Source organism: Thunnus albacares, chromosome 20 (assembly GCF_914725855.1).
Source record: "Thunnus albacares chromosome 20, fThuAlb1.1, whole genome shotgun sequence".
Taxonomy (NCBI): Eukaryota; Metazoa; Chordata; class Actinopteri; order Scombriformes; family Scombridae; genus Thunnus; species Thunnus albacares.
Genome location: NC_058125.1, coordinates 23,424,455 through 23,448,430, shown reverse-complemented (window position 1 = coordinate 23,448,430; position 23,976 = coordinate 23,424,455). Strand labels below are relative to the sequence as shown.

General features: G+C 41.2%; 1 protein-coding gene across 10 annotated transcripts in view; it reads left to right on the top strand.

Moving 5' to 3' along the window:
• The window catches only part of LOC122971463 (SRC kinase signaling inhibitor 1-like), a 123,034-nt gene that overhangs the window by 73,474 nt on the left and 25,584 nt on the right, over positions 1-23,976 (top strand). For all 10 annotated transcript variants that reach the window (XM_044338116.1, XM_044338115.1, XM_044338119.1 and 7 more), the window contains 4 exons: positions 9,989-10,190; positions 14,856-14,985; positions 15,695-15,866; positions 22,011-22,936. In XM_044338116.1, coding sequence (XP_044194051.1) covers positions 9,989-10,190; positions 14,856-14,985; positions 15,695-15,866; positions 22,011-22,936 — 1,430 coding nt within the window. The remainder of the gene's footprint in view (positions 1-9,988; positions 10,191-14,855; positions 14,986-15,694; positions 15,867-22,010; positions 22,937-23,976) is intronic.

Here is a 23,976-nt window from a genome sequence, read left to right as displayed (position 1 = left end):
ATCAGCTCATTAGGCCTGAGGCATGTCAACAGTTGTCATTAGGAAATGTCAGCCGGTGCCACTTTCAAAGCTTTACAAATACTCTGACTCTTCAAACCATGTGTGAACACTCAGCAACCATGAGTTCCTCTAAATAGATAAGAATCTGAAAATGAAAGTTACCGAAATGCAGGGCCCACAATGCAGGGGAAGGGTACAAGAAGATAGCAAAGCGTTGTCAGCTTGCGGTTTCCACAGGACGAAATTTAATTAAGAGACGGCAGTTTAGGGGAACTGTGGAGGTCAAGATGAGATCTGGAAGACCAAGAAACCTCTCGTAGAGAACTGCTCGTATTCTGGTCAGAAAGGCAAATCAAAACCCCTGTTTGACTGTAAAAAACCTGCAGGACTCAGGAGTGGGGGTGCAGTGTGCAGTGATGTACCCACAAACAAGACCGTCATCGAAGAGTCAGTAGAAGAAAACCTTACATGCATCCTCATCATAAAATCCAACGGCAGAAGTTTGCAACAGAACATCTACAGAAGCCCGACAGGTTTTGGAAACAAGTGCTGTGGACTGATGAAGTTAAAATAGAATCTTTGGCCACAATCAGCAAAGGTATGTTGTTTGTAGAAAAAAGGAGCAGCATTTCATGATAAGAACACCTCGCCAACTGTTAAACATGGAGGTGGATCTATCATGCTTTGGGGTTGTTTTGCAGTCAGTGGCACAGGAAACTTTGCGCGGGTGGAGGGAAGAATGGATTCCACTAAATACCAGCAAATTCTGGAAGCAAACACCACACCGTTTGTAAAAAAAAAAAAAAAAACTGAAGCTGAAAAGAGGATGGCTTCTATAACAGGATAATGATCCTAAACATACCTCAAAATTCACCATGGACTACCTCAAGAGACGAAGGTTTTGGAATGGCCCTCACAGTCCCCCCTGACTTTAGCATAATTGAAAATCTGTGGGTAGATCTTAAAAGAGCTGTGCATTAAAGTCGACCCAATATTATTGCAGAAATAGAAGCCTCTTGAAAAGAGGAATGGGAGAAAATCCCAAATACAAGAACTGAAAGACTTCTAGCTGGCAACAGAAAGTGTTTATAAGCTGATATCTGCCAGAGGGGATGTTACTAAGTACCGACTATGTAGGCTGCCCAAATTTTTTCACATGCCATAATGATGTTTTTATTTATTTATTTTTTTTGTTCAGTACATGACATAAAAAGTATCTATTCATTAATGTTTGTTGAAAATATTGTTTTTTCCCTCATATCCTAGAGAGGCTGTGTTTACAGTTTTTCAATTAAAAAATCACTAAAATTTGTTATTTGTCAAGGGGTTGTGTATATATGTATATATCTTTATATATTTATCAGTCTGACTCTAGTCCAACTCTAAAACAACAGTTTATTATATGTGTATATCAGTCGGGCTCTACAGTTGATAAAATATGTTTTTGCTCCAATTTTGGGAGCATGTATGTTACAATTAACTCTTTTCTCCAAACTGTACTGTAAAAACTGTTATTATGTGATTCTTTACTCAGCTATCTTGGACAGTATGGTAAGATGATGATGATGATGATGATGTTGATGATGATGATGATGATGATGATGATGATGATGATGAAAAGAGTCGTCTGCAAATATCCATGACAAAACTTTTTTCAGAAAGGATTATTATTACTTTTTTATTTTATTTTAGTTTTACAAAGGATTTGTGTCACGTCGGGGAGCCTTTAAGCTCTGCAAGGCGCTCATCTGTGGTTCACGTGTCTCACGTCCAGACTGTGACCAGGACATTTTCTATACAGAGCGGCTTCCCCAGACTTCCCCCGCCATATTTGTCCCAGTGAGCTAGCTCAACTCTAACCCATTCAGACAGCTGCTTTTGTCGCCCTTGTGCTGTTTGGCTGTTGATATGATGCACGGTGGAAAATCGCTATTCCCCAATCTGACTGGGAGAATAGCCCGAGTGTTTTTCACCACTAAAAGGCTTAGGAGGACGACTGCTGCAGTGGTCCCCCGACTGGCTAGTCGGGCTGGCACTGCGCTTAGGCACGTGCCCAGAATCACTTATTGACATTTCACTGCCATCTGCCAAGACTGCAAGGTTTGCTTGGCAGACTACACGTTAATAAGGTTGAACTTGGTGAAAACCAATAATAGAAAGAAGAGTTCCCACTTGATTTCATGTGAAAGACAATTATCTTTCACTGGAGGCTGTATTTACACTGTGGACTTGGCTTTAATGGTCTGTGGTGGTTTTCTTTGTGTTTTTTCTTTAAACAAATACAGTAAAAAAACAACAACAAAAAAACAGGAGGTCACAGAGGTCACACACACTGCCTGGAGATATCAAGGTCAAAACCCATCATTGCACAGTGACCCACAAGTGTAAGACGACATCTTATCAAAATACTCCAACCCTGCCTGACACGAGTTCAGCAGGGACTGTTTGGGCAGGAAAGTGAACAAGAGGGTTCCCTCCTTTCTTTCTAAAACAAGTGCCCTTGTTCAAGACAATTAACCCCCAGCTGTTCCTCTGGAGCTGCTCAGTGGGAAATGGAACAAGACTGTGGCTATATCGGGCAGCTCCCGAGCGAACGTGTCATGTGCTCCTCACCTCCCTCACCTGCCTCTCCTCCCTCAGGTTATTGTTGTCTGTTGACGTTTCTCATTCAGTGACGGCTGCCTTGTCGATGCCAATTCATATTATGTAACACAGGATTTTATAAGCGAAATATGTCTGTAAACAGATGCTCTCTCAATTTTAAGTCTCACTGGAAAGGAATGCCACGGTTTCGTCGTGATAATGCCCATGAAATCTCACAGTTCAGGGGGGTGTGGCAGCTGTGTGTGTAGGGGGGGATGGTGGGGGGGCGTATACAGCTGCGCACAGCTGCCTCATCAGTCAAGACCCTGTGTGTTATCTGGTGGGAAATCAGCGTCGAAGTAGCCAATCGGTGCTTGAAAGGTGGAGTCATAACACTCAGCGAAGGACGAGTCTGCTGTCGAAGATTTGAAAGAGAGATGTGAAAGATGCAGGTTTGAGTTTAAAAAGCAATAGAGAGAGCTGTGGATTAATACGCAACACGCCTCTAAAGATGTTTCATATCACGGTGTCAAGCAGAGGAGCTAATGGAACCAAAGAGTAAATGAAGCTGTTTTCATGCTTCTAAATAAGATCCAGGAAGTAGAGGTAAGGGTCAGCTGTACATAATGGAAGATGATATTTAATATTAATCTGCAGAATCTCCTCAAAGGCATCAGCTGTTCATAATTCACTGCCACTTTCTAATGGATTCAGCCAGAGGATATTTATATCATTTATTTATATTATTAAACAATATTAATAATAATATCACCTTGTCTGACTTCATGGTGGTTTATCCGTTAGCTACATGTGACATTGTTTATGATTATTCTCACTATGTATTAATCTGTTGAATATTTGTTTGTGTAATTAATTAATCTTTTTATTCTGTACAATGTCAGAAAATAGTGAAAACGCCCATCACAATGTCTCCAAATCTGATGTCTTCAAGATATTCATTTATTTAAGATTATATAAAACAGAGAAAAGCAGCAAATCATCACATCTGAGAAGCTGGAATAAGAGCATTTTTGGCACTTTTACTTCATAAATGACTGCGTAAATTTAATGGATTGTCAAAAAAGTCAATTTTATTTTTGTTGAACGGCTGTGGTTATGCTCTCATTTTAGTGCCTCCACTTCATCCAACCCTCTCCACATAATGTGTCCGTACTCCAGTAGCCGCCACTCAGTCATGACACATCTGCCAGATGTTAGAAGCTACTTATAATGATGTAATTAGAACCGAGGTGTTTTCCAGTCTCCCGTTTAAAAAAAGGATTGTGATGCTTTGTTGGCTCAAGGTTGTTGCTGTTGAGGTTGTTTGCACTGATTATCATCAGTGCAGCAGCAGCTCTGCCAGACTGGATGATATTTGAACTGCTCTCTGTGTTTGTTCTAGGAAGAGGCCGCTAATGTATGCAGCCATCTGTTTAATTGTTACGGTTAAAAAAAAAAAAAAAGACTAGTTGAGTAAAATCTCATTTGAATTATTATATCGAATTTCATGTACATAATAAAACCGCATTTGATTCGGTGTCGCACTCAGCAGAAGCATTCTTGGCTATCTGTTTGAATCTTGTAATTACAGTCTGTGATGTTGAAATGAAAAAACAGAAATTGGATGCGTTTTTCACTTTTCACGTCTTACCAAAACAATATTGCAATTACTGTACAACACCATCTCTGTTGTGATGATTTTGTGAGACAGGACGCTGCTTATGTACTCAAATATATAAAAGGATGGGAGTCAGGAGCCCAAATAAACATTGAAACATGTTTTTCTTGCTGCAATCATTCCTCCTGTTCATACTGACCATTAGAAGATCCCTTCATAATACACTTACAATGGAAGTGATGGGGGACAAAATCCACAGTCCTCCTTCTGTGCAAAAAAATGTATTTAAAAGCTTATCTGAAGCTAAAATGAAGCTTCAGCGTCCAAATGAGTCAAATCAAGTAGATATCTTTCAACGTTGCAGTCTTTTTAGTGCCAAAGTCCCTCTTTTTGTTACTATACTTCCACTGCAGCTCAACAGGGAAACACTGTCCGAGGAAACACAAAGGGGGAATTTGATGCTAAAAAGACTGTAAATGTGTCAGATATCCACTTGATATGATTAACTCAGACTGATGAAGCCTCATATAAGCTTCCTATCAACTTTTAAATGACTGTGTGGAAACACTTTGGATTTTGACCTCCATCACTTACATTGAAAGTAGGGGTGTGCCTGAATACAAATACATTATTCGTTTTACAAATATTTGTTTCATACAAATATTTTAAAAAATATTTGATAGGTAGAGGTCTGTCTGCAATGAGGCGATGAGTAAAGTTTTAGCTCAGTAGTCAGCGCAGTCGTCTATGATCTGAGAGACTCCAGTTCAAGACTCAGTGTGGGGACCTCCTTCATAAGGTAGTTTACTTATGAACACTTATTGTAACACTTTAATTTTCTAAAATTAAAAGCGTAATAAAAACAAAAATAGGATTTTTGAACCTCTTTCCACTTTTCTTCAAATACAAATACAAATAATTTCGCTGCCTCAACAAATACAGATACAAATACAAATACTGGGCTCTCTGCACATCCCTAATTGAAAGCACATTTAAAGGATCTTTTAATAGCCAGTGTGAACAGGAGGAATGATTACGGCGAGGAAAACCTCTTTCACTGTTCATATGGACACCTGACTGATGTTTTAAGACACACTTGAAAAATTGTGAACTTGTCCTTTAAAATAAAAACATGAAATCACACTCAATGATGAACCCAACAAACAAAATAAATGTTTTTTGGCAGTAAAATGTAATAATGCCAAATGGACTCATGCATGTTTTCTATATTAATGGAAACTTTCAGTTCTATTGTTGAACAATCAGACTGAAAGCTGGAACAAGAGATTTTATACAATTATACACCTCTTTTCATTTCCGTCCACTGATTACAATTCAATTTCAAGCCTCAGAATTCAATGGGATGTAGATTTTTTATTTTTTTATCACAGTCTTTCATGACTGTTCAGCCCTCATGAAATTCACTGAAGCTTTTATGCAAGAAAATATAAATAGACATTTTCCAGAGTGAATTTACTCAGCACTTCCCAATTGCAGAGGAAACTGATGTTTTATGCACACTTTGTAGCAGTTGGTTCAACTTCAGAGACCTTTGTGGCATCCATTATTTGGTATGATGACTGCATGAGTGTGCTTTGTGCTGTAGACACACACATTCCCTCGAGATATTAAAATCAAACACAGGTGTGATGCTTTGCACTGAAAAGAATAGAAATTTGTCACTTTGGACTCTGAGATTCCTTTATGGTTGGATATGTACTTATTTTAGAGAGTTGTCACACGTTGTTATGATGCATCTAAGTTGACTGCACAATACATGTTGTCTGGAGCTGAAATGTTTAGTGTATATAATAATATAAATAATTGGCTACTATTTTTGTAATTGAGTAATTGCTTGTCATTTTTCTTTGTCACTGCTTCTCAAAAGTGAGAATTTGCTGCTTTTCTTGGTCTGACATGATAGTAAATTTAATATTTATGGATCAATTTTGGTCAGAATAAACATTAGACTGGTGCTGTAGGGAATTGTTATGGGCATTTATCACTGTTTTCTGATGTTTTTATCGACTGCAGATTAATCAATAACAAAAATAATAATTAGCTGAAGCCTTAATTTTGACTCTACTGATGTAAAGTAATCCAGACATTTGTAGGTTTGCTTTACAGTATAATATTAATGGTCACATCATAAAGTTCTGTCCCCTTTAATTACCTTTAATTAATTTCCTGCGTCTGTCAAGCTTTGCATTTTAGCGTCACATTTAGATTTATCACTTGAATATTGTAGAAAACAGGTCCTGGGTTTTTCCTGCTAAAATGACAACTCTAGCTGACAGATTTTATCAGCTGTAGCTAATTAACGTTACCTCTCATGGGTTGGTTAGAAACTCATCCTGTAGCTGACTTTTTAAATGCTCTCCGGCTGACTGACTCATTTTAAAATGAGAAGCATGCAAAAGGATCTTGGCCACATTCATGATATCATACTGACTCAGCGTGAGTCACCCTCACGCAAAAACACTGAGACTCCCTCTCTATCCTCACCCACTGGATACTTGTTTACCAATGGAAATTATATTTTTAGCCTCTAAATGCGACCTAAAGATCATGGTTTGACCTAACACCTCTGTAGTTTGTGTTCCAGGGTTGAGCTAGTTAGCACAAACCCCACATTGGGGTTGAATACTGGGGATTGAGATCATCCGGGTTTCTCATCAAAACCTGCTCCTGTTTCCTGGGAACAGTACTGGCAGTATGCTGGGATTTTAAGCATCTGTGTGTCTGTGAGACACTTTCTCCAAACCTCATTGATGTCATAGCGCTATAACCCGACCTATAATGCTTTTATTAGCCCAAAGTAATATAAATGGATCAACCTTTCACCTGCAACTTTCACTGATTTTCTAATTACTTTCCATTCTATAGTGAGAGGAGCATCAAGTGTGGAAGATCTCCCTCACATTAAATCTGTTCCTCAAATCTAAATAATTACACTGAAATGACCGCTGGCGCTGCAAAGTAATAACATGAGGTCAACTTTATAAAGATGGTCAGACGCTCACACATAAATCATAACAGAAATATGCTGAAAAACAAAGAATCCAATGAAGGTGTTGGCATAGTGTTTTGTTTTTTACCTCAGAGACAGTGTATTTATACCACATGATATGGAAAGACAGCATCAGAAAATTAGATTGATGTATATTCGTAGGAAGTAATACTTTGAAAATCATGAGAAGAGCAAGCACACCTTCATAAATAAATAATAAAAAGATCATTAGCTTCATGTCTTTCTAACGTTAATTAATTGGGATGATTGCTATCGGAAAAACTTTGACAAGCAACAAGACGAACCATCTAACTCAGGTAAACTTACCGAATCCAATAAAGAGCAGAACACAGATTACAACAGATAAAATATCTAATTTCAACAGCAGTAGTGTTGGACGTGATTAGAGGTGGGTTCTCACATCGATAACAACAAGGCTGTTGTATAAAATAATCGACTCCTCCGGGACACCGTCTGATGAATTTACCACAACCAGAACATCTCACTTCATTAGCAACAGTGACATCGTAATGTGGAAGGGTTTCCACAGTCTGCTCTCATTAAAACTCCCTCTGATGTTATCTCTCAGTATTCAGACAGCACCTTTTCCTTCAGGACTTAAAGATGATTATTGAGTGTTTGATGCTACGTTTATACGCCAGAAATCATTTTTCTATCAGTCAAATAAGGTAAGATGAATGGAGTAGGGAAGATATAGCATTACTGAACTTTTACACGGATGCAATGCAAACAATACAAACCTCTTTGACATTTTCTAGCTTTCATGAGACTTTGACGTTACTCAAAATCAATTTCATTTACTTCGGTCATCACATATTCACACTATATTCCATTAAATTTATGAATTAAATAAATTAAATGTACGAGTGTTCTCGTGGTGATTTTTATTGACTATTTCCCTGCAACCCAAGTCTCTTATAATATGATAACTGCAATGACCGACTTCTGAATGATCGCTTGGAGAGAGTGTGAGACGAAGGAGGTCCACCGAGAGATTCTGTGGGAAGGTTTATTGACCGTTTCTGTGGAAAATAAAATAGTCTCGTTAAGCGTGCAGCCAACTTTGCCTCCTCTCTCGCTCTCTCTCTCTCTCTTTTAACATCCTGCAGCAGATCTGAGAGAAAATGGAAACTAGTTAGAGAATCTGTTCCTTCATCCATCTTTGAGTTGCTCTCCTCTGTCCTGCCCTGTTTATCTCCTCTTCCTCCATGTTTCATTTCTCCTGTGCATATTTTTTGCTCTCTTCCTAACCCTCTGTCTGCTCTCTCTTTTTTTTCCCTCCTTTTCTTCACAGTCCACTAAACACAAACCTTTTAATTCCTGGTTTCTGCATCCTTTTCTCTTCAGTAGCTCGGTCCTCGCTTCTTCTTCTTCGCGGTTGAAAGGCAGAAGGTGTGCGGCTTCTGGCTGACAGGCGCGCTCCGAGGCATAAATCTCCAAACATATGAGAGGCAGCACACATAATCTTTCAGGCTGTTGTGAGCATTGAGAGATGTGTATGTGTGTGTGTGTGTGTGGGTGCATGTGTATGTTTTCAAAACAACTATTAATGTAGAAGGAGCAAAAAAAACCCCGAGAGAGATAAGTAAGTGCGACAGATTGTATGCGTGCATGCATGTGTGTCTGCTGTGCAGTTTTATCCTTCATATTTATCTGTCTTTTGACGTGAACGTTAGCGTTTCCTACATGTTTGCGTACACATGCATGGCTGAGTGCCGTGCCTGCATGCTCTCGGCTTGTCGTAGCCTCAAGAAATCAAACGGCAGCGATATATAGCGTTTGTGAGGACTAAGCAAAGACCACAGATGCATAAGGCAATCGGAGCTGGCTTCACATAGCACTGTGGGAGCTCATTACTGTATTCTTTGGGCTGGAAAATGTCTGTCAGTAAGGATTCATTAAAAGCTAACCTGTTGCAGCAGCTCCTGCTAGAGCTATAATGAGAGGTCCTTCGCAATTTGGGCTCCCCAGCGGTTCAAATTGGACAGGTGAAATATCAGTGGTAATCTGCATTTACAGAGACAGAGACTGTCGAGATTGAGATTGAGGCTTTATTGTGGTCATTAGCATCACAGCGCTCGCGTTTGCTCAATTTACGGAACAGTTGAAACCAGCTCGTTGTCGTCTGCTCGGGCCACTGCGCTTCCTCCACGCTGCAGGATAACAACCGTTTATTTTATCTTTCTTCAGAGACGTTTTCCCTCTGCAGCCGCTGCCGCTTGCCCACTTTCTGTCATCGCTTCTACACACTCCACTCTCCACTTCTGAAAGTTTAATTAAACCATTGTTCGATAGTTTTTGTGTCTCCGTCAGTGTTAATGCAGGTGGACATTCTGAGGACATTCAGGGCTTATTTTGACTCTGATGTTGGTTGGAGTTGCTTTGTTTAACCTGGCGGGCTGTGCTGCTCTGCTCTGTCTGCAGTGCTCTTATTTTATTCTCGGAACTCAGCTTCCTTTTTCTTGAGCTTCTGTTGGTAAAGGAAGATGGTAAAGGCTGCTTCGTCTGAGGTAAACTGTGTATTTTGTCTGTGCCCCTGTGCAAAAGCTTTCTTTTTTAGTCGTTTTGTCTCTTTCATTGATTTCCTGAAGCCATTTTCTTTGCCTTTGTTCATGTGTTCTATGTTTTTTTTATGTGCCAGCTCATTGATTACTGTATTGTCATCACAGTAAAGATAAATGTCTGTTTTCTTTCTTTATCAGTGCCTCTACCTGTTTGTTTTTCTCCCCTCTAACTTCTAATCTTGTGTCTCACAGACTCGCACGCCACGTGTGACACGACTCAGCCCAACACAGCCGGCTCTTGCTGACCAGGCCAGCAGGGTATCCTTTGCGTCAGCTGAAAATCTGGAGACCATGTCAGAGCCTGATATCCCCATCGGCTTTAACCGGATGAACCGGCTTCGCCAGAGCCTGCCTCTGGCCCGTTCGTCCAGCCAGGCCAAGCTGCGGGCGCCAGGTCAGACCACTGTCTTTACAGTCCATTTATTTTTTTTGCCCTGTTCACAAAATCACATTGATTGTTGTTGGCATGTGATGTTAATAGAGTGAGTTTTTTACGCATATTGTGTTTTCAAAATGTTTTTCTGCTCAAAATTAGCTTCAGTTAGCTGAATCTTCCTGCCCTCCCTGACAGCAATGTAATAGGGAAGACCCAAAGCGTATTTCGTACCATTGATCCCCCCCCCCACCTCCACCCCCACCCCAACTGCAGTAGCGGCTGCTGCAGTACAGAGCAGTAACATTACCTTAACTGTGATAAAACAGCAAGGCTATAACTACGTGTGACACCAAACACATCAGGAGATTGTAGCCCAGCTGCAACACAGAATCTCTCTCAAAGAGACATAAATGTGCTTCTAGTGAGTCTGACAGGAGCTTGCTGACTACCAACACCGCAGAAATACACACTATCAATACTACACTGTGCAGTGGTCAGTCAGTGTCCCCACAACCCCTGCATCATCACACGGTGCAAAAACTACTTAAAACTGGTTAACTACTGGCCTGCTGCAGGGTGCCCATTAAGAACTTAACCAGAGATGTCTGACTTTACCATCCACAGGAATGTTTATTGAATGTGTATATGGTTGTTCTGGCGGTTCATCCTCTTCTGCTGCCAGAGAGCATGTGACGAGCTAGAGGGCCCGATGCACGGACTCTCGACTCTGATTGGACAGGCGTCTCAAGAGGGAGAGACTGATTGATTCGGAGAAAGGAACACATGTACATCAATATTCATAAAGGCTTTTGCATTGACTATTTATGGTTGAATGTTGGCGTGCAGAGGGCGGCATATGAGGCTAATCCATGTGCGCACATTTTGGACTGTGATTTATAAAGAGAAAAATACATACATTCATGCAGACACATGTGCACACGTAAACTTGTAGTTTGGATCCTACGCGCTGTTTTATAAGTGAGACCTCAGGTTTGTTGTTGATATGTCAGTTAAGAAATCAGCTGACTGTAGAAAGCATGTAAACACATTGACACAGTTTTGAGGGAGGTTCCAGCAGAATTTGAGTGTATATTAACTACAGTCGAACTGCCAGGATTTCATTCATAAGTTTAGCGGTCTTGGCTAGAATTTAGGACCGGAGCAGAAATGAAGATGAAGGAACAGGATGCACAACACAATGCTCTGCCTTCCTTTTCCATCACCCTTCTATATCTATTAAAATTAGGATGCAGTCAGGTTGTTCTTACACAAAACTTAGTTTGTTTTCAATCAGTCAATCAAGTATATTTGTCACATGTAATTATATAAGGTACAGAGTGAAATGTAATCCTGCCAATTCCTTCAATTTGTTCATTAAAATGGGTTTAAATAGAACAGAAGCTGTTTAAGTAGAAGATCCTCGTGGCCTGAGGGTAGAAGCTCTTCTTGAGCCTCTCAGGGGAGGGAGAAAAGGCTGTTATCCTGGTGGTTCGGATCCTCCTAGCCTCATTCTTGCAGCGCCTGGTGTAAATATGCTTTAGGCAGGGAGAACACCTCCTATTGTATGTTCGGCCGCACGAACCACTCTGCAGGGCTTTGTGGTCTTGTTTGGTGCTGTGATGTTCCTTGTCAAGATGCTCTCAATGATGTGAACAGCAAGGTACTTGAAGCTGTCCACCCTCTCCACAGAGGAGACCTTGATATTAAGGGGGCGTTGTTCCTTCCCTGTTTCTTCCCAAAGTCCACCCTCTTGAGGTTAGCCTGATTGAAGTCTCCAGCAACAATGAGCGCAGCATCAGAATTACCAGTCTGTGAGCAGTTCAGGTCTTTGCAAAGATCCGACAGGGCAGCCTCTGTACTCGCCTGCAGCGGGATTTAGACCGCTGTGATAATGACCAGAACTCCAGATCAGCTGAGCAGGGACTGGATAGCATTTTAACATTCCCACTGTCACGCCAATCCTTATTCACCATAAAGCACCTCCTCCTTCTTTCTTGCCAGAGTCCTCTGTGCTGTCTGTACGGGATTTAGGCAAAGGACATTACAGTTCCTGATATCCCGTCGGAAACTGATGCAGGCAGGGAGGTCTTCCAGTTTATTATCCAGCGCCTGTACATTAGCTAGCAAGATGCTTGGCAGAGAAGATCAATGTCACCGGAATGGCAGCTTGTGTTTAATCCCTCCACGTTTACCTTGGATTTATCCTCCGATGTTGAGATGGATACAGATGGTCTTGCTTGCTTGCTTGTCTTGGTTGGGATCATAGCTTGTTTCCTCGATGTTTACTCCAATGTTTACATTTGACCTCGACTGGCCAGGTAGCAGACTCGGCAGGGGGAGGGTTTACAAAGTGGTGAGTTCACCATTTCCCTATGCTGATGAGTGATTCATAGTCATATGTCATCATTGTCCAATATTATTCACAAAAAGTGCAACTAATACTATAAAAATAAAGTGAAAGAGCATACATTTGCATACATTTAGCGGCGCTAACGAATAGGTCTTCATAGCCCGGTGTGCTGTTTTCTTGCGTCTCTCTGTGTACAACGACGCTGTGGGAAAAAGAAGGGAGGATCATATGATTGACAACATCGGAGGCTCCTCGACTGAAGTTTTGAATCAAATGTAAGCTCATTTTTCAGTCTGCCTGTAGAAAAGCCCAATCTGTTGACAACATTGCTTTGATTGACAAGTTGAGAGCAAATCACATGCTGGACGTGTCCATACATGTAACTTATTAATCTTGTCCGATGTTTCTGACAGGAAGTAGCAAACATCTGGTGTCTGTATCACTGTGTTCTCTTACAGAGAATCACTTACTTACTCGAGTTGCCTGAAGGCATCAAGCGTTAATCTAGTAAACCTGCCACAGTCCTCCAAGTGTCACGTCAAAGTCAGACTTCAGCTCACTTCCTATAGGAACTCTGAATATAAACAGAGCTCTCTAATGCTTCCAGATGATGGTGCCAAGCTACCTGTCATGTTTCATTAATGGCTTTGGCAGGAAGCAAAATCATCTGCTCTTTTTAGAAGCAGCTCTCTAGGATATGAGAAGGAGGCTGATGCATTTGAGTGAGAAAAGGTGGGACAAAATGCAACTAAGGATTAACTATAAGCCTTGAACATATGTGAAGAATTTCACCTTTTTCTAAGCTAATTGTGTAACTAATAGGAAGCTGTTGAGACTTTGGCAATAATCTATTAATTTACAATAATACAAACCTGATGTCTACTCATTTCAAATAGATTTTAACCATATAAAAAGATTAAAATATATATATTTATTCCAATGGAAAGGGTTTTAAGCGCCATGCAACAGACTTGCTTCTGTGTTTAAACTGTTCTCCAACATACAACCTTCTATAACACATCTATCACCGAGCTGGTGAGATTTTTCACTTTGTTTACATCTCTGTTGCAGCTTCCAGCTAATGAGAGGATGATAATGATGCGTTGTCTCGCAGGACTTTATTTGTTTCGATGCAATATTTATCAAGGCAAGAGGAGACTACATGTTCGAAGCTGTAGATAGCAGAGGATAGAAGAAATATTTACAGTCTGATGTTGTTGTTTTTTTATTTTACATGCTAATGACTCGAAATGCAGATAAATTTATGCAAATCGGAGGTAAACAATGTGGCCTGAAATAGTGTCTTAAAGAGTGACTTAACACTAAATCCCCTTTGAGTCATTTACTGATATAGATTCAGGTTCTAGTCTATAGTGTGACGTAGTAGCAGTTTGTCTCTTACGCCTGGCTGAGATGAAAAAGTTGATGTATTGATAAAAGCAAAATAAAAACAGATTTATCAAATTAATCATCTCCATTCAAAGCACTCTCCTTGAGATGTGATACACTTGTCCCAGCGCTTCTTCCATTCCTGGAAACATTTCCTGTGGTCATCTTTTGTCACCGTGTCCAGAGACTCCCGTGTTTTCTTCCCCGATTTATTCCACGGTGGCGAATCTTCTCCGTTTCACTCCCAATTTTGATTGGATTTTGTCACCAAGCTGTAGGCATTCCTGTAACTACACCCCGTGCTATCACTGGCATCAGGGAATGAAGCGTACATGACTTAATTGTCCACTGAAGCTTCCGCTACAATGAAGAGACTAAACATGGTGGCAGACAAAGAATGAATACAGGAAACTAACAGAGACATCATATATGTCCATCATGTTATCTAAATTGTTTTTGACTGTTTTAGGTTTGACTGGCGCTCTTTTAATGACACCATCTTGTTGCGACTGCTTCTTCTGCAATTGTTTAAATGGTCCAGAGTGGTTCTATGACTTCTAGATGACCACCACATGTGTTACTTAAGGATCAATGTGACTAAAATACGTCAGTCTTGACAATCAGAGTAAAAATAGAGGGATGCTGCTGCAACTGTCTGACAGCTATAAAGGGGGTTGAGGGTCTTTGGGTTGACCGTGGGCTGAGATGTACCTGAGTATGAAATGTTTCTGATATGTGATGGAGCATGTTCAAGCTAAAATGGTTGTCTACACTCTCAACGGGCACAGAAGAAACAGTATTTTGAGGTGAAAATTGTCCCTCCACTTTCTCTCTCTTTCTATCTTCATCCCTGACTCTAAACATCACCTCCCTCCCCTCCCCTTCCCCGACCCTTTAAACCATCTCGGCTCTCCCTCATTGATCCTCTCCATCCATAAATGCAGGGATCTTGTTCCTCCAACTTGGGGAGGAGACTCGCAGGGTGCACCTGACCCACGAGCTCACCAGCCTGGATACTCTGAGGGCCCTCATTGTGCACATGTTCCCCCAGAGGCTCACCATGGCCATGCTCAGGTACACTTGGATCACATTTAATTGACTCTAAACAAAAAAAAAAAAAAATGCACAAGTGTGTACATGTACATGTGTGCTGTGGCTATATTTTAATTGGTTTATCTGTTGATTAGTTTTTACGATTCATCATTTAGCCAATTAAATCTAAGGCGACGTCTTTAACTGTCTGATTTGCAGCGCTGCATTTACTCTTCATTTAGTTTTAACCTCAGACACAAAAGTAAACAGATGGAAGAAGGAAAGCCTCGATGTTACATGCTTAAATAAAATCTCATCTTTTGGGTCAAAGCTCGTAAAAATCATGTTGCAATGATAAACATTACAAAGTGTCTATGAAAGCATATTTTTCCACAGTTGGTTCAAAAAATTCAGTTTCCATCAAACTGTTGTCAAGTCTTAATTATAGATTATTGTATAATCTGCTCTGAAACTACTGTCAATACATACAGTTCACGTTGCTGCTCCAAACTCACTGAATAATAGATTTCTGGTGAATTCAATATCAGACTGCGTCCAGTTGATTCTCTCATTATAGGCGCCTCACGCAGTTAAAGATCCTCCAATTCTCCTCCGCATCTGTAAATGACTTTACATCTCTGCTTATTAGCGAGTAATAGGAGCTGAAATTATCTTTGTATGGACTATTTATCAGTGTTCTTGTTCTCTTTTTTTTGTTGTTGTTTTTGTTTTGATGACTATTGATGTTCAGGTCTCCCAGCACGGCTCTGCTGATCAAAGATGAGACCCGTAACGTGTTCTATGAGCTGGAGGACCCGCGAGACGTTCAGGACCGCTGCGTCATTAAGATTTACTGCAAAGAGCCCGTCTACGGCACCTACCCCGGACACCACAACCCACACCTGGCTAACGGAGACCTGCGGGTAAGTGTGTGTGTATATTTCATTCAGTCTTCCCAACTCTGTGTGGGTGCAGATACGAATGTAGAAAGGTCCGATCACGGTTCCTCACAGAAGAAGATAATGATTGAGACGTTATACAGTATTTGTGACTTTCATCCACATTAGCTTTGTATTATCGTGGTGCCAAAATGTAAACTGATGCCAAGAAAATGATCCTTCTTCAGTCACAGTCACCTTTTTCTTTCATTACCAATTCATTTTCTGTGCAGCTGGCTTATGACTCATAGATTAGGGAGCGAGACAAACACTCGTCTCGTTCTGGCAGTGGAAGATAGCAGCAAACCAAATAATGCTACGAATAATACATTTTGTAATTCCCCTGGAAAATTGTTATTTATTTACCCCCACGCCAATATCCATCTCCCACGTAACTCTGATATTATGTCTTGTGTGTTTACAAACACTAATTTGTGTTACATAATGTGTCCAAGCATAAGTTACTTTCATCTACTCTCTGAGAGGGTTTGAGTGAGTCATGTGACCTTAACTCCAGCACCGCTGTTCTTGGATTAACGCCAGTCCTTCACATCAGCGCTGCTGACGAGGCTGGATGTAGACAGACTGTAAAATTGCATAAACACTGTTCTGAGATGATGGACCGCCGCGGTCCGGTTCATCTGAGGACCGGGTCATGGATGCAGACTCGTGATGGTAAATATGACTGCGGTTCAGGCGTCTCGTAAATTTCACCGGAGAGCGGAACAAAACGCTTCACGGTGACTCGACGTGGCGCTAACACACACTCCGACACTGTGACTACCACCTCAGTCTTATTTTGAACAGGTAAAAATAAAAAAAACAGATAAAAAGAAAACAAGAATAACAATAAAATGAAATGAAACCTATACAACAAACTCAATAAACAAAATCTTATAAACAACACAAATTAAATGTTACATGTTTGAAAAGGTGAAGGAAGAGGTATACAGTTATTTATATACATAAACTCCATAAACTCATATATACAATTTATAAACAAATATCCAAATTCTATGTACAATCTGATACTAATATCACCATCACATGCAGTGTTACCTCTAACAAACTGATCAAGAGCTCTAAACATGAGCTCATACAGACTGTAGAAGATGGATGCAGCGAGGTGTGATGTCACTGTCGGTTTGAGTCACTGCTTATGGTCGGCGTCATCTTTTCCATTTGGCGCCGGGATCTTCCAACTAAGGCGTGCAGGGTGTTTCCTCTCATGTTGCCTCGAGCACAGTAATAGTTTCCGCTTGATAGGGACTGACAGGTTTCTCATTGATTGGACTGTTTTGGCAACTGTCGTCCTGTATTATCATTTACTACATGGACCCACGTGGGGGAAATCAAATTTTTTGGTGACTGACAGCATCATGCAGCACTTTCATCCTGCTGAGTGTGTGTATATTTATGTTCTCTGGAGTCACAAAGAGCTCACTAATAAATAACTGATGATGCAACATTATTATCAGTTATTTATTAGACTGTAAATCAACCGTGTGTTATGAATAATGGAAAGCAGGTGTCTTGTACTAAGATAACATTGTGGGATCACTATGACGCACAGTTTTTAATGGATTTAATGAACTGTAAAAGTACATGGAGGAGGATACAAGCGCTACAGTCTTTGAATGTCAGATTGATGGGGGGAAATCCCGGCACTCCCCTGCTGCTGTGCACACATGTATGTTACCATGGTTATCAAATGATTTGTGTAAATATATGCAGATCAGTAATGAAACCTCCCTGAACAGTTTGCAATCAGCTGATAGATTTAATAGAAGTTAAGGTTTAGAAACACATTTCTACTGTCATATAATCCTGTAGTTGTTCACTTTCAGACCACAAACCAATTGCATCAGTCTGCTTCAAAGTGAACGAAAACCCTCTTTTCAAGTTGTTTCCTTCTGCACCTGAGTGTGACTGACAGTTTATACACCAGCTCAAATGGACTGTACCCAACCGGAGAACACACCAGAGTTTGTTTTAACTGAACCAAACAGGTTAGGTGTGAAATCCCCTTATGGGCGTTCTCTCATGTGGACCAAAACAACCGTACCGAGGTTAACCTCAGTTATTTTTGGGGTGGAAACATGATCCAACCTGAACTAGCACAATGAAGTTTGTGCCTAGTTTATAAAGTTTTAAATGGATTTGGCTCCTCCTCCGCTATGTGACTTTGTGTTCACTCGCTCAGTCAGTTCTATTAGATCCTCCAGAATATCCTCTATATTAGATTGTACCAGACCACAACACAGTGGATACCCTACCTGATGATATGAAGAACTGTAGTTCAATCAATACATTCAAGGTCAAATTAAAAAATCTACTAAAGACCAATCAGCTGTGTGACCATTGAGTCTAAACTCCATCTATGGTCTTCTCACTAGCGCAGGTAGTGTTGCTTTTAATTTGACGAATTTACATTATTAATATCTAATTGACATTGTTGGTGTATGGGATGTGCTGTCGTGTGTAGCTTTGTGTTTCGTATGGTGTATTCTGTGCTTTGTACTGTTTGTTTTGATTGTGGGGGACTGCGGATGTAAATTAGCTTTGGGCTAACAGTGCATCTTTTATGTTAAAAACTGTACACCGTCCCAATAAATAAATGCAATCAAAATTGAATTTAGAATTTAGCTTCTTCAGGACCTTCTTCTTGTGTTCACGTTCTTGCTCCCGTCCCAGACACAACCGACCAGTGAGCGCTCTTTCATGGCTTGTAGTGAAACATTTTGGTTCGCTAGATTATTTTCTGTGTGAAAAGAAACTGAACCAAGGGGGAAAACGCACAAAAGTTTGCCAACTCATCCATAGATTTGGACCAAACTATAGGTTTGAAGACAGAGAGCCTGATAGTTTCTCTGCAGGAGATAAAATGTGTTTGATGTATCTGAACATCCTTAGAGTCCAACCTTTATTTTGGCTGTGAAACCACCACCTGCTAGCTGACTCACACCCAAGTTATCCGTATAAAAACTGTCTGTGTTGCAAAAACAGGTTTGAAACCTCTCATTCAAACAACTCAAATAGTCTCATCTTAGTCACAGCGAATGGATGCATGTAGCTGCAGCGTTTGAAAATGACTTACAGCTGTGTTCTTTCCCTCCTCGTTACCCTCGCTGTATCCCCAATACCTGTAACATCCCTCCTGCTCAGTAGCTCTGCTCTTATTGATGAGCCACAATGGGATTTATCTTAATTCATCAGTCAGCTGCTGGCAAAATAAATGTGGCATCAGCCTGATTAGCATGATTACTAATCCTTTATGCATTTGGTTACAGCTGGAGCAAAATAAACCCATTGCCAACAGATAGACAGACAGAGCGCCTGATGTCATTCAATTCTGCAACGTTAGTGTTTTCTGTTATGAGGCCTTGTCTTTTTTTTTTTTTGTCTCCGTCTAATTACGCTCTGATTATGGAAATGAGAAAGCGGTAATTCAGAATGCTGCTTTTATAGAATAAAACAAACTATAAACTCGATAAATTACATTTCAGAAAAGCGGGCACTGAAAAATGAATCTGCATATTAAACAGTTGAAGTGAAGTGAGTGTGGGAGACAGCGGGGCATTTTTGACACATTTGTTGCTGTCAATCAAACACCTCTGGGGTAATTATTGTTTACACGCTCGTGTGTATGACTCACAGCTGATGTTTTGGAGGTCAACCGCTCCGGGATCGGTCACCATCTCCAGTTTCTGTGTGGCTCTGAAACCTTCCTAGCGTTTTAAAGCCTTATCAAACCAGCCGGCTAACCTTGAGTTTTATGTGTGTGTGTGTGTGTGTGTGTGTGGGCTGCATCTACCGTTGCCAAGGTGAGTGACTAGGACGTTTTTGTGTGTTTGTGTGTTTGTGTGTATGTGTGTGTGTGAGCTTATTGAACCCTACCCCAGCAGAGCCAAGATTATTCCCTGATTGCAGATCACAAAAGCATGACCAGGATTACTGGACTCCATCCAAGTCAGAGTCAGGAGCACAGAATATGGTTAAGGATGAGATTGATTGGCAGATTTTCCACAGCGGGAGAACGGTCAGTTATGAACGGCGCAGACAGGACGAACCTTTCAGGAGTTTACCTGCCATTGACATCTGGTGACTTCAGGGAGTCTTAAAGGGGGGGAATGAAACGATTGTGTGCCTTCAGGAAAATGATGGTGTCGATACAAGGCTGTTGCTAAGATACAAGATGGAAGATGATGGCACTAGAGTCATTAGTCTGCTGTGAGGATGTCCACAGGGTGTTCTAAAAGGCCTAAGGGTTACTGTGGGGAAATATTGGTTTTTCAATTTGCATCATCTCCAGGAGATAGCCTTGTGCATCGTAAGCAATTACATAGTTGTCTTTTTTTGTGTCTCCTCGCTATGTATCTGATACTCCTGACTGGCACCCTCCTGATGCAGGGCTTTCACTTACACCACGCTCCGCTGCTCTGCATTCTGCTCCACTTTGTGTCGCCTTTCTCTGTGACATTTAGGATTGATGATAACAGATAATCTTTTCATGCTGAGTCCGTCAATAAGCTATCAAGTGCAACTTAAAACACACTTAAGTGAACTTAGAGTGTTTCCAGTCAGTTTTGAAGCAGCATCTGAATTGTTGTAAAATGTTACGGTAAACAGCACCGGTGTATTGTCACATAAAGATTCTTATAATCACGAGTTTCCAGGCCGTTTCTCACTGCTTAAAAATATAAAATAGACAAAATTGGATACAATTTCAGAGGTAAAGTGAAGCTTCCTGCTCTGACTTCCAGCAAGGAGAAGAATAACTCCTGGTAGAGATGATGTTGTTGTTCTATGACACTCAGAGCAGCAAAGTACAGCTGCAGGTTAAAATATTTGATAATCATCTCCATTAATCATATATATATATGAAAATATGCCATTTAAAAAAAATATATACTTAGACAAAGATATAAAAGCACAAACAACAGAATAATAGATACAAAGATTAACAAAGAAGAACAATAACAAAAAACAAACTATAAAAAGTCATTGTTTCCATAGATACTTCATTTGACATTTAGTCAGAAAAAACATTAAAATAAGGATGACACTTAACTCTGTGTGTATATGGTCATAATAAAATATAAATACATTTCCCAGCAGAAACTTCACTTAATTATGACGATGCCAGATTTAATAAGCAGCTTAAATCTCACAATGATATTTTCCAATAAGCCATCAGGCTGTGGGTAAACATTGTTTACACTGCTAGTGGAGCTTAAACAAAAATTGTATGTTCAGTTTTAAAAATACAGTAGTATAATTTTAACCCAGGTGACATTTCCTAGTCAACTCTATCCAATCACATTGTCTTACAGTGTCTATATTAGCGTCACATCTTGCTTGTATTGTGCAATAATTGACACACAGCAATGACAAACACCATCGAAAACACATCATTTATCTTTTCTTCCACTGTCTAGTTTCCCCTCTAAAGTTTACATTCAGCAAACGTCATGTGTATTTCCTAAGCCTAAAAAATGTCCTGTAAACATTAACTTCTTCATAAAATGTTTAATAAATAAATAAAATGTGAGCTGATTTTTGATCATTTTGAAACCTGTATGTTTACTTGTTTACTAGATATCATCTTCTCTGCTGTCTTTTGCTGGAGTGTGTGAGATCCATTCATAATATACTCCTCCATAGTCAAAAATAACTCAATATTAATTTATGTGTTCTTACAGGTGGGGAAATTACTTCTGTAATGTCACCCAGTGACACCATAAAATATATATATATAGCTCCTCCATCATTTATTTAAAATCTGAGTCATTACTGCTGAAGTTATTGGCTCTAACAGTCTCAAATAATCACTGTTGCAAAGCTACATTTTCCTCAGAGAGCGTTTGTTCTCTTTCGCATCCTGCACAAAGTTTGAAATTCCAATAACAATCTTTTAATAAGCTTATTGTCATCAATTAATATTTCTCCTCCCACAGAATATGAAACAAGAGAGAGAGCGAGAGAGAAGTCATTTTCTAGGTTAAGAAAGTCAATAAAACCCTTTTACTCCGAGGCCTAAAAGCCAGTTGAGACTTATTTCCTGCTCTGAGATGCTGGGGATATATACGGGCTCAGTTGTGTATCTCTTCTTCTTTTATTTATTCATAGAGGGAGATGGTTTATGCACCTCAGGACTCTTCACCTAACCGCCGCCTCAGCAACCCGCCCATGTCATCCCAGCATTCATCTGCCTCTGCCTCGCCTCCCCAAGGCTCACCGTCCCGCGCCCGCCTCCTCTACAGCGGCGGCAGGCCTTCCTCTTACGCGGGGCCGCCCCACCACACCCACTCCCTGCCGCACCCGCACTCCCAGTCCCACCACTCCTCTCCCCACCAGCAACCGCAGCTCCACCAGCCCCCTCAACCTCAGCAGGCCTTCTGCGCCTCCTCCAGCGCCATCCTGGAGCGCAGGGATGTGAAGCCCGACGACGAAGTGGGGGGATCCAGGAGCATAATGCTGCTACGGGGAGACGACCGCGGGGGAGGGGGGATCTACGCGGACCCCTACTCTCTGGGTCCCGAGACGAGCCGGCTGAGTCTTGCTGGAGGGCCTCACTCCCCTCTTCCATCCAGAGCAGACCCCTACGGCTCCTTATACCGGCGTGGAGGGGGAGGTGGAGGAGGAGCTGGATCGGTGCGTTCACTCACCTCCTATTCAGCAGCCGCTTTGCAAGGAGAGCTGATCGAAAGCGGCGCTCTCTACAGACCAGGAGGACCGCTCTATAACGACGCCTACGCCGCGTCTATGTTGGCCATGGGGCTGCGGGTGCCGCCGCCCTCCTCCCCGCAAAAGATACCCGACATGAGGGATTCCTACGGGGGCACCATGCCCGGTCGGGGCTCCCCCGGGAGGCAGAGTTTGCGAAGGGACTCCGTGACCTCCTCTGTGTTTGGGGACAGTCCCAAAGCCAGGGGCCAGGGCTCAGGGTTGGGTCTCACCTCAGAGCAGCTCTGCTTGATGGCCGTGCCTGGAGGGGAGGGAGGGAGCTCCGGAGGCTTCGGGTCACCTCTGCTGGGGAACGAGACAGAGACCAGGTAGGACAGTCTCACCTCATATTTCTTTATACATGCTGGTATTCACAGGAGGTGAGCTGTGATATACTTATTCAGCTCACATCTACTGTAGTTACAAGTACAGAATATACTTATTTAGTATGCTTGATGTTTAGCTCTATACAGTATTTAACCATTAAATTAAACTATGTAACTGTTAAAAGAAATAGCTCATTTATTCTCTTATGAATGAAAAGCTGAACTCATTGAACATGCAGTACTCAGGGGTTTTGCTCTTATAGTCTTACTTACACCAAGTAAGACTGAAGGTGACTGATGTTCACAAACTTTACTGATATTAAATTTAAAAAATGCATGCTCGCAAACCAGGAAGTTACGGACGCTTGGTGACAGAAACATATTTGTGTCATCAGTTCCGGCTCGCGACTGACTGCAGACCATGTTGAAGCAGTTTACACTCCAGTAGAGCCGGTTTATATAAAATTAGATGTTTTGACACAGTAAACATGGTGAACACAAATTTTCCTGTTTATAAATGTTGTTGTGACCGAGCTCTAATACAAATGTTGAATGGGCTGCATTTATATATCACCTCTCTAGTCCTCTGACCAGCTCTTTACACTACATGCCAACATTCACACACTGATGGCAGACGCTGCCATTGCAAGGAGCCAATCTGCTCATCAGGAGGAGCTTCTAGTGCTCACACACACTCACACACCGATGGCGCAGCCTTCGGGAGCAATTTGGGGTTCAGTATCTTGCCAAAGGACAATCTGACACGCGGACTGGAGGAGCCGGGGATCGAACTAACCTTCCGATTGGTGGAACACTTGCTTTACCCCATAAAACAACTATTGAGAGTAAAACTATAATTGTGCTTGATTCTTCAGTGCTGGCCGGTGTTTAAAATTGTTATTAAAAGGGGAAACTGGTAGCCTGCTGATTAAGATGCATATAATGTAACTGTTGTGTCCGCTGTTTGATTCTGGCTGTGGACCTTTATTGCATGTCTCACCTCTTTTTGCCGCTGTTTTCTGTCTCTCTGCAAATTCAGCTTT